This window comes from Myotis myotis, unplaced genomic scaffold (genome assembly GCF_014108235.1).
Source record: "Myotis myotis isolate mMyoMyo1 unplaced genomic scaffold, mMyoMyo1.p scaffold_m19_p_15, whole genome shotgun sequence".
Lineage (NCBI taxonomy): Eukaryota > Metazoa > Chordata > Mammalia > Chiroptera > Vespertilionidae > Myotis > Myotis myotis.
Genome location: NW_023416319.1, coordinates 20,933,157 through 20,948,566, shown reverse-complemented (window position 1 = coordinate 20,948,566; position 15,410 = coordinate 20,933,157). Strand labels below are relative to the sequence as shown.

The 15,410-nt window shown below is 45.2% G+C and overlaps 1 protein-coding gene across 1 annotated transcript; it reads right to left on the bottom strand.

Annotated features, from left to right (window-relative positions):
• Nucleotides 1–120: 120 nt before the first annotated feature.
• OPALIN (oligodendrocytic myelin paranodal and inner loop protein) lies at nt 121–14,817 on the bottom strand. The gene is given in 7 exon segments (XM_036336473.1): nt 121–1,532; nt 2,689–2,745; nt 4,184–4,306; nt 8,978–9,013; nt 11,765–11,800; nt 14,415–14,455; nt 14,458–14,817. Coding segments are annotated over 7 exon segments (705 nt in total). The 5' UTR covers nt 14,693–14,817; the 3' UTR covers nt 121–1,355.
• Between the last annotated feature and the right edge of the window lie 593 nt (nt 14,818–15,410).

Genomic DNA, 15,410 nt, shown 5'->3' with positions numbered 1-15,410 from the left:
CGACGGGAAGAATACCCCCCAATCGGGATGGGGGGGGGGGCGATTGGAGGCAGGGCTGGCCAAGGGGAGGGGCTGCGGGTGGTTGGCCAGCTGGCCCCACCCCCAGGTCAAACTCCCAGTTGGTCCAACTCCCGCCCAAGGGGACAATTTGCATATTAGCCTTTTATTATATAGGATAAGTTTTTGTGCATTGTAGCAGAAAAAAAATGATAGAAACGTTGAACCTTGCTAGTTTAGTAGAAACAATTTGAACGAAAGATTCTAAGCAATGGATTGTAAGTGGAATTAAAATAAATGGTCCAGAATATGTCAGACCTCATATTATAGACAAAATGGCCAAAGTGACTGCACCCGGGGGATATAGAGTACAACTGAATGTCACAAGGGGCCTTGCAAAGCACAGTTGGCATGTGGCAGTGACTGAGTTTGTAGAATCCGTCCTTTGTTATTTGAAGAAGAGAAGAGACAGGATTCCCGGAAGCCTCCTCACAGAAGCGATGGTGAAGGCCTAGCCTGAGCCCGCTGACACTGCACAGCCTTCCCTCACACGCAGCCACATTGCTACTCAGCCCACCGCTTCGGCCCAGTGTTCATGCACTGAATTCTCTGGATCTCTCTTCTTGACCATGAGCTTTTCCCCATGATAGTCCAAGGACTTGGGCTTTTCTCTCTACTCCCACAAAATGGATATAGCCTCATTTCTAATAATCATTTAAACCCTATTTACCGTACACACACACATGCACACGCAGCCCTTTGCAATTTGTCTTCCTTAAATATGTCTGATCACAGACACAGTGGGAGTAATGAATGGTCCAACCATATGCTGCCTCTGTAGCCAAGGCATGTGTGGCTCCATCTGATTTCTACCCTGAGATATTCAGAAACAGGATCTGTTTTCCTTCATTACCCCCTCTGAGCTTCATTTTTATATCATGCTGGCCTTGACGAACCCTCCCATAGAAGCCAGGTATAATGATTTTTTGAGAAATGGGATGTAAAAAAAGGTGAGGAGGCAAGACACTCAGAAATCAAGCCCCTTTTCTAAAATCACACAGAGAGAGAGAGAGAGAGAGAGAGAGGGAGAGAAAATTCCCGCTGGGGTCAGGAACAGGACCCAAGGGCTCCTTCTGGATGCACAGTGATCTCACTTGGTGGTTTGCTGCTTCTTAAACCACAAGATCTGAGAGCTGGAATGAACCTCGTCAGATCTGTCCTCAAAGAAACAAGCCAATCCAAAAGTTTTCCAGATCTGTCAATGAAGTTTGGATTGGTCATGAAGCAGCTTCGCATCTCTCCTCACTCCGCGCTCAGATCCCCGGGTTTCCAGCTCCAGTTCTGGTCTTCGAGCTACATCATTCCAGGCTCAGTCTGGGCACAAGCCACCACAGTCCCCTCCTCCTCTCCACCTCCACAGTAGGACGATACGTGTCCGGCATGATCTCCTCGCTTCCTGACACAGTCTTCACATATATGTGCGCTTCCTCTGCTCCCATCATGTTCTTCTCACGTGTGGGTGGTCTCCTAGGATTCTTGAGAAAACAAACAGGTTTTTAAAAATACAGCAGAGACTTCTGCTACCGGCCAAGTTGGAGTAACAACAACCAGACGTACCCTCCCACCTACAAGAACCAAAATTCAGACAAACCATCTAAAACAATAGTTTGCTATTTGTTTTCTATTTCATGTGTCCATTGTTACTTTTTAAACCTTTTTTCTGCCTTCTCCCATTTAGATTTTAGAAGTGCCTTATTAAGTTCCATGAAAAAAAAATCTGTTGTGATTTACATTGGAGTTACATTTATTATGTAGACCAGTTTTAGGTTGTTTGACATCTTTGTGCTGTTGAGCTTCCCTATCCATGAGCATGGTATATACTTCCCATTATTTAGGTTTTATATAATATCTTTTACTAAAGCTTTCTATTTCTTCTTAAAAAGGGTTATATTCCTCACCATTCTATGTATATTTTATTGCCACTACAAAATGGTATTTAAAATTTTTTATTTTTTATATTGTTATTGATTTTTAGAAATAAAAATTACTTTTGTATCCAGTAAACTTGTTAGAATTGCTTGATAATTCTAACAATTTATCTGTAGGTAATCATATCATCTGAAAATAATGTAAGTTTTGTTTCTTCTCTTTGAGTCTTATATGTCCTACTTCCTTTTCATATTCTACTGCATTGACTAGGACCATACAAAATTGAATAGAAGTAGTAATAATGGGCATCCTTGGTTTGTTTCTGACCTTGAAAAGAAAGAATTCATTAACAATTTACCCTTAGGTATAATGTTTGATGTAATTTTTTAAAAAGATATGTCCATTCCATTTAAGAACATTCCTATTCTATTTTTAGTTTGCTAGTTTCCACACCACAAATGGCTGTTAAAATTTTGTAGTTTCTTTTCCTATTGAGGTGGTCACATGATTTTTCTCTTTTAATTTGTCAGTAAAATACATTATATTACATTGATTTTCTAATATTAACTCAACCTTGAATTTCTGCCCAGCCAATAGAATTACAGAGAAGCTCCTCTGTGTTTGAGTTTCATTTGGTCGTCTCTTTTCCACAAGTGCTCATAACTGTACTTCTCCTGTGATGCAACAGGCTTTAAAACCCTTGCTTCGCCAGGTTTGTTTACTGTATGATGATATACAGTGATTACAACCAAGAGTTCTTACCTCAGCTATCTTGGGATTGTCATCAATTTCTGAAATTTCATATGGCCTCTCAATTTCCTAAGTTGGAAAGGAAGGAAGGAAGGAAGGAAGGAAGGAAGGAAGGAAGGAAGGAAGGAAGGAAGGAAGGAAGGAAAGAAGGAAGGAAAAGGGAAGGGAAGGGAAGGGAAGGGAAGGGAAGGGAAGGGAAGGGAAGGGAAGAGAAGGGAAGGGAAGGGAAGAAAGAGTCACACCATTTGCCCATGACCTTGATTGTGGTACTTAAACTTAGGTGCACATTACAATCACCAGAGAACTTTGAAAACAAAATAAGCAAATAGATAATAACTCTCCCCTTCCAAAACACAAGTAAGAAATTCCATTGTGAATTACTTCAAAAATAATCCAGGGTTGACAGCGTGGAAAAGTGGGTGGGAGAAAAGATGAAATATAATTTGCCAGGAATTGATAATTAGGTTTATCATATGATTCTCTCTACTTCAGTATATGTTTAACCATATCCATAAATTTTAAAAAGTTATGTTTTTTAAAGACCAGTGCCACAACTCTATTATCCCATGATACTGATTTAACTGGCCTTGGCGACTGGTATTTTGGTAGCCTCCTCGATGATTTTAAAATGCACTGAAGGTTGAGAAACTACCACTTAATTAATACCACCAGCAAGCACAATACTTCTGAATGGTTGATGTTTACAGCTTGCCAACACATCTTTACATCCATGATCTCATTTGGTCCTTGGAAATTTGCCAGCCTCTGAAAATAGGTAGGCTAGTTTTTATGACTCCTATTAAGTTGAACGAAAAAAGGCACAGAAAAGGTTAAGTCACTAGTCCAGGGTCACCTAAGTGATCAAGTGGCAGAGCCAGGGTTGGAGCCTTAGTTTTCTACCTCCCTGTGAATGCTGACCTCGGTGAGAACACCAGGAATGTTCACAGAGGATGGAACTAGAACCCAGAGTCCACACGACATGGTTGTGTACAACCTGGAACCTCGCTGGATATCAGCTAGGTGGCCTTTGCATTCTGAGCGTGGTGCCCAGAGCACCCTGGCATTCGGAAGGGGCAGGGCCGGTAGATTCCCTTGTGACTGAAGTGTGTTCAGATGTGAAAAAAGGGCAAAGACAATAGAGCCGCCTACTCTGGACATACACCTGCCAGTGACACCTCAGCACCTGTTTCTCCTCTATCTTTCCTGAGATTATCTCCTTTTTAATGAAGTTTGTGCCCTTCTATTTCTTGACTTTAAAAAACATAGCCACTATACAGACATGTTACCATGACAACAAAGTCCCTCTTCACTGCTACTTTTTGCCACCCCAAATACCAACTTTGTGGCCACAAATTTCCACACGAGAGCTGAGGTTGTATGACAAGCCAGCTCATGAGTCTGAGAAATCGAGATGCAGGAATGTCCATAGACCTGTTTGCCCAAAAGCCAGTTCACTCAGATACTGATTCCTGCCAACACCTCCAGACCCAAGGACGCTGCTAATCACCTCAGTGGACTCACTGCTGCTGCTTCTTCTTCGGTGAATCAGAATAAACAGTAAAGCTACCAGCAGGGCTGTGACCACCAGAGACGGGATGCCTGCAGCTAATCCAATAGAAGGCCCACAGTCCTGACACAGAGAGAAAAGCAGAGTCAGATTCTCCAAGAATAAAGGAAAAGTTCAATCAATTAAAAGTAAGAGTCCTGGCTGATGTGGCTCAGTTGGTTGAGCATCATCCCATGTACCAAGAGGCTGCTGGTTCAATTCTCTATCAGGGCACATGCCTGGCTTATGGGCTCAATCCCCAGTAGAGGGCGTGCAGGAGGCAGCTTATCAATGCTTCTCTCTCTCTCTCTCTCTCTCTCTCTCTCTCTCTCTCTCTCTCTCTCATCAATAAAAACATATTTTAAAATAATAATAATAAGTAAAAAGCCTTCAGGGACCCTAAGTGTTATACAAAATCAAACAGATAATGAAATTTTTTTTTTTTGAATTGCCAACCCTTTTTGTTACTCAGATTATGAGTCAGACTGAGAGCTTATATCCAAAAAAGTCATATTTTCACCTAAAAAATTAAAGAAATGCAGGCATGATTTTGTAAGAAAACATGTTGTTGGCAACATGACATGATAAAAATAACTGTTGGTCATAATAATGGGGTACTGGGATAAGGTTAGATATCACAGTTAAGCTTGAGACAATGTTATGACAGTATTTGGACCCCGGCCCATAATACCCCTGTATCATTCACAGAGAACAAAAGCAAAGCAAAGCAAACTAATATTTTACTGGCTGGGTTGTAAGTGGTACATAGAATTCTTTTTTTTTTAAATTAAATCTTTATTGTTCAGATTATTACATTAGTTACTCTTTTTTCCCACCATAACTCCCCTCCACCCAGTTCCCACCCCACCCTCCGCCCTCACTCCCCACCCACTATCCTCATCCATAGGTGCACGATTATTGTCCAATCTCTTCCCTCACCCCACACCCATTTCCCCCCCCCCACCCTAAGAATAGTCCATTCCCTTTCTATGTCCCTGATTCTATTACAATCGCCAGTTCATACTGTTCATCAGATTATTTATTCTCTTGATTTTTAGATTCACTTGTTGATAGATGTGTATTTGTTGTTCATAATTTGTATCTTTACCTTTTTCTTCTTCTTCCTCTTCTTAAAGGATACCTTTCAGCATTTCATATAATACTGGTTTGGTGGTGATGAACTCCTTTAGCTTTTTCTTATTTGTGAAGCTCTTTATCTGACCTTCAATTCTGAATGATAGTTTTGCTGGATAAAGTAATCTTGGTTGTAGGTTCTTGGCATTCATCACTTTGAATATTTCTTGCCACTCCCTTCTGGCCTGCAAAGTTTCTGTTGAGAAATCAGCTGACAGTCGTATGGGTACTCCCTTGTAGGTAACTGACTTTCTTTCTCTTGCTGCTTTTAAGATTCTCTCTTTGTCTTTTGCTCTTGGCATTTTAATTATGATGTGTCTTGGTGTGGTCCTCTTTGGATTCCTTTTGTTTGGGGTTCTCTGTGCTTCCTGGACTTGTAAGTCTATGTCTTTCACCAGGTAGGGGAAGTTTTCTGTCATTATTTCTTCAAATAGGTTTTCAATATCTTGCTCTCTCTCTTCTTCTGGCACCCCTATAATTCGGATGTTGGTACGCTTGAAGCTGTCCCAGAGACTCCTTACACTATCTTCATATTTTTGGATTCTTTTTTCATTTTGCTTTTCCGGTTGGGTGTTTTTTGTTTCTTCGTATTTCAAATCTTTGACTTGATTCTTGCGATCCTCTGGTCTGTTGTTGGGAGTCTGTATAATGTTCTTTATTTCAGTCAGTGTATGCTTAATTTCTAGTTGGTCCTTTATCACAACATCGAGGGTCTCATTAGATTTCTTGAGGATCTCACTACATTTATCGGCGGTCTCACCAGTCTTCTTGAAGATCTCACTACATTTATCGGCGGTCTCACCAGTCTTTTCGAGGGCCTTATTAAGTTTATCAGCGGCTTCTAGACAGTTCTTTAAAGACCTTAAAAGTGTGGTTTTGAACTCTATATCCAGAAGTTTGCTTTCCTCCAATTCTGTCGTTTGTGTCCTGTTTCTTTGTCTCGGCATTTTTTTATGCTTCGCTGTGTCGATAGAGTTCCTTTCTGTGCTAAGTGTCCCAATTACCTGAGGTAGACACTCTTGGTGCACCCCCTTGTGGGCTTTGTGCACAGTCTTGTTGTAGTTAAGCCTTGATTGTTGTAGTTATCACTGTGAGGAATTGACCTCCAGGCCAATTGGCTGTGAGAATCAGCTGTGTCTGCAGTGGGAGAACTTCTGTGCTGGAGACACCCCTCTGGGACTAGACTTGCTTCAATGGGGTTTTGGTGCTCACTGAGTCTTCCCCCTGAGTGTGTCTTCCCCCTGAGTGTGTCTTTTATGGTTCCACAGAGCTGCAAACTGGATGGTCCCACTCTGACCTCTGGGCTTCCTGGCTCCTGGATCTCTAGGGAGGTGCTAATCTAGCCTTTGCCTGAGGCTATCCAGCAAAAGTCTCCCTGCAGGGCTTGGGCGGGGCGGGTCCCACGGGATCAACAGGTCGGGGTTAGCAATTATGGCTGCTCTCAGTCTTGCCCTCAGAGGCTCTGCTTCTCAGTGTCCCAGTAATTGCTGCAAGCCCCACGGAGAGAAAGCTGCCCTAGGGTTCTGAGTGATGCCAGATAGTCCCGCTTCTCCCGAATGAGTCTGGGTCCCTAGAGACTCGCCTGGAGCTGGAGCTCAGAGTCTGCGACTCCCTCCCGATTGAAAACAACAACCACGCCCTCAGCCGCCAGCCCGCTCCGCATGCACTCCGCACCTTAGTATTTTACTTCAGCACTGCGCCTCCTCTGAGTCTCGGTATGTTTTACTCTTTCCTCCTAGTTGTAGAACTTCCACTCAGCCAGCCTTCCTGTGGTTCTGGATGATGTCTGTTCCGTCTTTTAGTTGTATTTTTGAAGTGGTTGTTCGAGGCAGCAAACTCCGGTGTTTGCCATCTTGGTTTCTCCCAGAATTCTCAGATAATGAAATATTGTAAAAAATGTTTGCAATGTTCAGTACATGGCAAATGGCTCATTTTCATAGGATTTAATTTACATAGTTTAAGTCAATTAGAAAAAGGTGATAATCCAGTAGAAAAGTGACAAAGAATATGAACAGGACATTCTTAGAAACAGAAATACAAATGTTTCATCAACTGAGATATGATTCAAAGCCACAATTAGGTACCATTTTTATCTATCGGTTTGGCAAAAAGTGAAAGGTTTTATTATATCACACACCATTTTGATGTGAATTTTTAAGATTTTGTTTACACTAAATGCATTACCAATTAATGTTCAAATTCCCACTTTGTTTTGATCTGAGTGGAAATAGCCACATAAATTTTCAGATTCACAGATTTTCTGGAATTATCAAAGATAATCTTCAGCCCTAGCTGGTTTGGCTCAGTGGATAGAGCATCAGTCTGCAGACTAAAGGGTCCCAGATTCGATTCTGGTCAAGGACACATGCCTGGGATTTGGGCTCGATCCCTAGTAGGGGATGTGCAGGAGGCAGTTGATCAATGATTCTCTCTCATCATTGATGTTTCTATCTCCCTCACCCTTCCTCTCTAAAAATCAATAAAAAAATATTTTTAAAAGATAATCTGCAGCCCTGACTGATTTGGCTCAGTGGATAGAGCGTTGGCCTGTGGACTGAAAGGTCCCAGGTTCGATTCCAGTCAAGGGCATGTACCTTGGTTGTGGGCACATCTCCAGTGGGAGGTGTGCAGGAGGCAGCTGATCGATGTTTCTCTCTCATTGATGTTTCTGGCTCTCTGTCTCTCTCCCTTCCTCTCTGTAAAAAATAAATAAAATATATTTTTTAAAAAAGATGATCTGCAGAATCTGTGTAAATGTGTGATTCTCACATATAACATAAATTCAGAAAAGTATATCAATCATAAATATATAGATTGATGACTTTTCACATAAGGAACCCAGCACCCAGATGAAGAAACAGAACACTGCCAGCACCCAGAAGCCTCCCCTAGTAAGACTATCCTGAAATCTATCGCCATAGATTTGGCTGTTTTTCAGCACCATATAGATGCATATAGACCAGTGATGGCGAACCTAGACACACATGTCAGAGGTGACACACCAACTCATTTTTTTGGTTGATTTTTCTTTGTTAAATGGCATTTAAATATATAAAATAAATATCAAAATATAAGTCTTTGTTTTACTATGGTTGCAAATATCAAAAAATTTCTATATGTGACATGCCACCAGAGTTAAGTTAGGGTTTTTCAAAATGCTGACACGCCGAGCTCAAAAGGTTCGCCATCACTGATATAGACAGTATGTACAATAAGTCCTCACTTAACATCCATAGGTTCCTGGTGAAGAAAACAATAAATGACACCAGTTTTACCATGGACTGATTAATAGAAACAAGAGTTCCGTTCCTACGGCATCTCGCCAATGCTATAATGAAACAGTGCTGAACAAAGCATTCTTCCAGAGCCTGCCTACTCTTTTGTGTCTAGCTTCTTTTGCTCAACACATTGTGAAATCCATCTGTGATTTGCATTCTCTCCCTCACTTCTGAGCTGAGTTGGTCATAAGAATAATAGTTGAGCCAGAGTCCGTGCTTGGTAACAGCTCACATATCAAATTCATTGACCCCTCCAAAGAAATGCACACGCTGGATATGGCATCATTACCCCCGTTTTAAAAATGACCAAACCAAGGCTCCCAAATTTAAGTGGCATACTTACCACTTCTTTCCCACCTGTAACAACTGGAGAGGAAGTCTGTGTGGAAAAAGAACATCTATCTTAAGAAAACAAATGACTATTCTCTGTGGAATGAATATTATACAAAACAGTCTGTCTGTCAAATGTGAAGCTATCATGCCTAAAATTCACCCCTTTGCTAAACGTTCTATTTAAGACAATAGAAACAATGACTGCCAAACAGAACCTTACTTGACTGCTTTCCAGGTAGAAATGAGATTCTTCTACAAGGAGACAGAATTCAGAAGCTCAGGAGAAGTCTCTGTTATGTACCCCCAGGAATTTGCCATGACACCCTTTACAACTCAAAAAGGCTTTCACTGGTCCCTAGTCCCCACCTCCTTCCCAGCACCTTTGGGTTTCCTGTCCCCACTGCCAAAGGGAAAAGGTAAAGACTGGTGGAAGCTGGTGAAGGACACCTTATTGTTTTCAAACATGCAGTGAAGCAAGTGGCTGTGGGGGATCTGAAATTGTGACCTGTCCATGTTTCTGGGGTAATGCCACACTTGATCAATACTTTGCATGTTTCCGATTCACATCTCCACTGAAGGAGAAACACTGGATCTCCCCTTTTTATGAGCTATTTCAGGTGATAGTCTTACCTGGATCAATAACTCTAGGGAACCAGATCTACATGAGCAACGAGCCGCTGTCAACTGTGCTGCCTGGTCCAGTGTGGGGTTAAGAGTCAGGTCCTGGGCTCTCTACCTGGAGGGGAATGGCAATGTCTCCACTCACAGGCTAAGGGGTCAGATTTCTTTATCTTTAAAATAGGATGTTAGTACCTACCTCCAGGGGTGTAATGAGCACCAGGAGAATAAACCTTTGTCATTCTTTGAAACTCAGCAAAGCCCTAGTCAGACCTGTTATTTACTTAATATTCTCATCAACCTCATTAATATCTTGTTGTCTCTGGGATTGAGGCTTTCACAATTTTTGTCTCTATTTCACACCAAAAATGAACTAGATCTCAGAGGCGTTATGGGATTTTGTCTAAGGTTCCACAGATCCTGGAAAATCTAACCTGAACTTGGGTGATTGAATCCCATGCCTAGGGCTCTTGCCCGAAGACTTCCTACCGAAGGAGCAATGTGATAAAGGAGGCGTTGACATTTGTACGTAAATGGTTGCAGTGTTACCTGAACACAATCTCACCCCTCCCCCATCTTACCTTAATACTGCATTTGCCTAAAGTGTTTTATTTCTCTAGGTTGTGGTAAGAGTTGAATATAACTTCAGGTAAGATGTCCTATTTTCAGGTTACAGAAATTCACTTCGGCTGGCTTAGACTCCCCAAAGGATTTAGGGGTGCTTCGTGGAGCCCCAAAGCAGCGGGAGTCTGGCTCCTCCAGGGACCGGAGCTGGGGCCTGGAAGTTTGTCGGGACCAAAGCCATTCCTCCTGGGACCTTCCCTCTCTCCCGGACACGTAGCCTTTCACATGGGCTCTCTTTATCTCCTTCCTTCTTCTCACTGAAGACGAGTTTTTCTGCATGGTCTGGCCCTGAGCCAAGCTCTTAACTGCTGTGTTACACTGTCTTCCCTGACCCAGTGCTGCACCCCAACTCCGTTTTTGCACTTGACAGTCCAGTATGGCCCAACAGGGACCACTTGCCTCTGTGGCCGTGTTCCCAACTCCCTGCAGAGGCCCTGATGAGCCAGGAATCCACCTCTGCCCCTTCCCAGGGCACTGGCACTCAGCTGCACCAAAGGGAGGGGTCATGTGCTAAAGACTTAACTGCGAGGTAGGGTGACCGACCGTCCTGGTTTTCCAGGAAGGTTGCCTAGGTTGCAGCACAGTTGGCGTTAAAAGCAGATGGTCCCAGGCAGATCAGGATGGTGGGCCACCCTACACAGGTCCAAAGGGAGAGGGGACAGTTCCCAGAGAAATGGCTGTTAACCAAGAAGGCACTACAGAAGGTGACGACCAGCCTCACAAGGACCTCTCCTCGCCCACTCACCTCTCCGCTTTCCCCCGCATTTCCCCCATTTCAGGTAAGACTATCACCTGAAATAGCTCATAAAAAGGGGAGATCCAGTGTCTTGCTCCTCTGAGTTACCTTCACAGGGTAACTTCACAGGGTGGCCACGCCAGGATAAGACAAAACCTGGGGTCGCTACAGACCTGCTGAGCCTAAGCAGCTGGGGGGAAGTTCCAGCCGGGACCATCTTAACAGGCTTTGACAGCTCAGGAGAGGGAGGGGCATTTGTCTGCTGACAACAGGCAGAGGCTGAAGCAGGGAGCCCAGCAAGTCAGGGAGGCTCAGAAGGCAGGGTGCCACCAGGAGGGTGCGGCAGGTGCCAAGGGAGTCTGGGCAGATGCCCAGGGCAGCCAGCAGGGGCCCCCGGAGGCCGGCAGTGGGTGACAAGGCCCTACCTTCCCGCTGCTCTCCAGGACTGGGCCCTCGTGTTACAGGAGACTTGAACCCTGGCTCAGGTCTCCGCTCATGAGGTAGATCCAGTTTATTCTCTTCGAATAACCACACGACTTAACCGGAAACATTTGGCACAGTGAAACCCACTAGAAAACCGGGCCAGGAAAACGCCTAGCTCCACCACAGCAGCACCTCTGGCCAGAAAACAACCCTGGATGTTTTTTCTTTTCAAACGGTGTATTTACAATGTTCAGCCTTGAAAAAATGTCAGCAGCCCCCAGCTCCTGATCGGGCCTTGAAGAGCCAAGTGCCTGCAGGTGAGGTGTACGCGCTGGTGCTCTGGAGGCCTGGGGAGGGTCTGCGGTGGCGCCTGGTGCATGGGGCTGCTGGACTTACCGTGTTGGCCGGCAGCGTGAAGTTCAGCGAAAAACTCTGCAAAAGAGAAGGAAACACTAAAGCTCTCACGAATGGCCAGACAGGCCCCCGACCTCTCCACCAGTCCCTGACCCTGCGATTCTAAGAGCACATACTCGTCCAATAGTGTCAGTCGGCTCCTGTCCTCTCCCAATCTCAGCCCACAAAGAGGGCAGGGGAGCAGGGGAGCCTGAGCATCAAGTCAGTCCTCAGCCAGGGCCAGACCAAGGGGCCAGCCTGCGGGACTATTGCCTGGGGGACCCCAACCCAGGAGGCCAGTAAAAACATTACTAGAAATTCAGCGAAGTGATGAAAATGGTCCTCCTCACCCCAGAATAGTTTTCAGGGAGGGACTGTGAGCATTTAGAAACACTTGGCACTTGCTGCCTGGGTTAGGAAGTAAGACCTCCCGGGGCCGGCTCCGACCAGAGCACCTGCTCCCCAGGTCAGATCCTGAGAAGGACAAGGCTCCGTGTTTGATGAGTCCAGGGCTGGGGCTGAGCGGGTCAGGACCACAGAGGAGAAGCCAACCCTTCTCTCCCCTCCACTTCCCTCACTCAGCACCCAGCTGCCCCCTCCCCCTAATATGGAGTTAATGGTTTTGTTTTTTAAATATATGTTTATTAATTTTAGAGAGGGAGAGAGAGATAGAAACATCAATGATGAGAGAGAATCATTGATCGGCTGCCTCCTGTATGCCCCCCAATGCGGATTAAGCCCACAACTCAGGCATGTGCCCTGACCAGGAATCGAACTGTGACCTTCTGGTTCATAGGTCAATGCTCAACCACTGAGCCACACCGGCTTGGCTGGAGTAAATGTTTAAAGTTCATGGGCTCAATGGGGCACCAAATTGTTCACCTGCCCAGGTTCCCAGTTATCTGGGTCAGGCCCTGCCAAGGGCTCCACTGGCCCTTCCTCCTCTCATCTTCATCTTCTGTCACCATCGTTTGGCTCATCAATGCCAGTCTTTCCAGGTTACTCTTTACCGAGACCAAGATAGACATTATTCTAGGACATTAGAGCAAGAAGGTCATCTGGGCCACCACAGGTCAGAATCTTCTTCCTCAAGGGACCTAACCAACCAAGCCCATGGATGCTGCAAGGACACTTGCTGGTCACTGCTCGGAACACAGCTGCCCAGAGCCTTATCTCATCAGTGAGTACTGGGTACTGACGTCAGCAGGCCCAAGACAAAGCTTCCTTTGGGTGGACAGCAGACGGGAGGAGCAGCAACAAGTGAGCCATTGCATGTGCTGTTTATCAATATTTGGATGACGAAGGTTTTGGCCAATTTCAGAAAGACGTCTATGTTTTGTAGAAACACACTACAGTGCTCTCACGGAGAGAAAAACATCACGTAAAGTTGGGTGGAGAAGAATCTGACGCAGTGTTCTTTAAAGAGGCAGCTGGGTGGGGTGAGGCAACCCTCCTCTGGATCCGAGTCCAGACTCAGCCACTTAGAAGCTGTGTGGCCTTGGAAAAGCGATTCAGACTCTCTGGTCTGCATTTCCTCACACAGATCCCCCAGGCTCAGGTTTTCCATCCTCAAAATGGGGACAGGATCAACGTGCCCTGCCCACCTTACAGGATAAGTCCACAGGAAATGACACTGGGGGCGGCTCCACCCAAACTGTAAAGCACGTAGGTGTGTGAGGGTCCACGAGGTGCCATACTCTTCATGGCCCAGCACACAGCAAGGCACAGGGCAAGCACTTGGGAACTTCTTGTTGGATGGAATTGCATACCTACATCAGCAATATTCAAAGTACTCAAATTTGGTCTAATACCCTTGTTGCTAAAACACGCTTATTGTAAGTCTAAGCACATTATGATGTCTACATGATGGTTCTGAAGGCTCTTTAGGATCTCAGCGGCCAAGTGGCACTTGTTCTAGTAAGTTTGCTATTGGTGAGGGAAAGTAGAAAGAGTCAGATAATTACTCCCTGTTATTGAGGGTGTGCTGAGTGTCAGATGCTGCGCTCACCACCTCCCCTTGAAGCGCCTGCTCTCATCCCTACATCACGGGTGAGAACTGAGACCAAAATAGGTTCCTGAGTGTCACCAGCTGGTCAGTGGTAGGGGCTGGGTTGGACTGTAGATCCTCCTAACGCCAAAGCCCAAATTCCACTCCTTTCAATTATCTCTTTAATAGAGAATCACAGAAGCCTCTTCTGTTTTCCCTTTTAACTTAGTAAACCTCATCTGAGTCACAACCAAATACGTATCACAAGTCAATAAAAAAGGGGGAAAGTTTCTGATGCAACGTAGGAATATCTATATTGCTGACTAAACAATAAAGGATAAAGGCATTGATCAGACCCATTGCTTCACCTGGGAAGTGAATGTAGCTGAAACATCTACTTTGTACCCTTGCCGTAGGTGAGGTGTCATAAACAGAACCTTAATATTTAAATAAGAGATGAATCCGGCAAATATTTGATGAGAACTTTACAAAAATAATTAGTATTTTGCACATAGAAGAGTAATTTCAAACCAAGCCCCTTGACTTCACTGTACCGCAGAAACAGTTCTATTAGAATTACAGAGGTGAGTTTTAAAGGCCTGGAAATTGTTTGTATTCAGAGAGAATGAAGGTTAGGCTGAGAGAAAGACGCTAGCTGTCACTTACCATTCCGACAGCCTCCCAAGAACCTTCTCCAAGCACTGTCCCCCGCAGGCTCCTTTCCCTCTAGAGTTCTTGGCTTGTGTCTTGCATTTGCAGGGACATCCAACTGGGAGAGCAAGGGTGACAGGGCTAGAGGTGGCTCCAAGAGAGCGCTGGCCAAGCCATTTATGGTCAGGGGAGTAGCCGAGTCCTCGGCCCATCCCTCGAGGAAGGTTGTCTCCTGCTCCAGAGCCACTGCATATCCAGGCTCCACAGAGAGGCCAGGTGACCTTTGTCAACATCAATTATCTCGGACTCCCGTTCCACCCTCTTTGCCTGTATTTCTTGTCCTTCTTACTTTTCAGGCCCCTTCCTCCGTTACACTTCCAACTCAGCAAAGAACCCACAGCTGGCCCGAGAGCTCAGAGGCCCCTGCAGCTGGGAACTCTTTAGAAACAATGGGTCCCACAAGCCGAGGCGGGCCCAGCTGCTAGCCATTGGCATCCCAGCGAGGATGGAGTCAGCACGGCACCAGCATCACTGTGGAGGATGCCTGGGAGATGGGGGCTGGGACCTGCTCTGTATGTGCGGCAGGACTGTGGCTGCCCCAGCGAACACACACCTGCCTGGTGGAGGTTAGCCTCACCCCTGTCTGTTCACACACGTTGAGTGGAGGCGCTCCTAGAGCTGGAGGGGGCTGTTGACACAGGCTGCTTTTTATTTCTTCTGAGTTCTCTGTTAGGAGTTTGCTTCTTTAAAATAGTGAAGGGGTTAGAGTGCCATGCCAACCAAACCACGGAATTAACACCAATAAATTTGACCATTTAAATAAGTGCATTTCTTAATTTATTTAACAAATATTTTTTTGCACCTTCTACCTGTTGAGTATTATCTGGGCACTGCTCTCAGAATTGGTGAAAAAGACAAAGGAGGCCCCAGCTCGTAGGGAATGTACATTCCAGCGAGGGCAGGAATCACTGTGGAGGAGCAGCTGGGGTGGACGGGAACAGCGACCAGAGT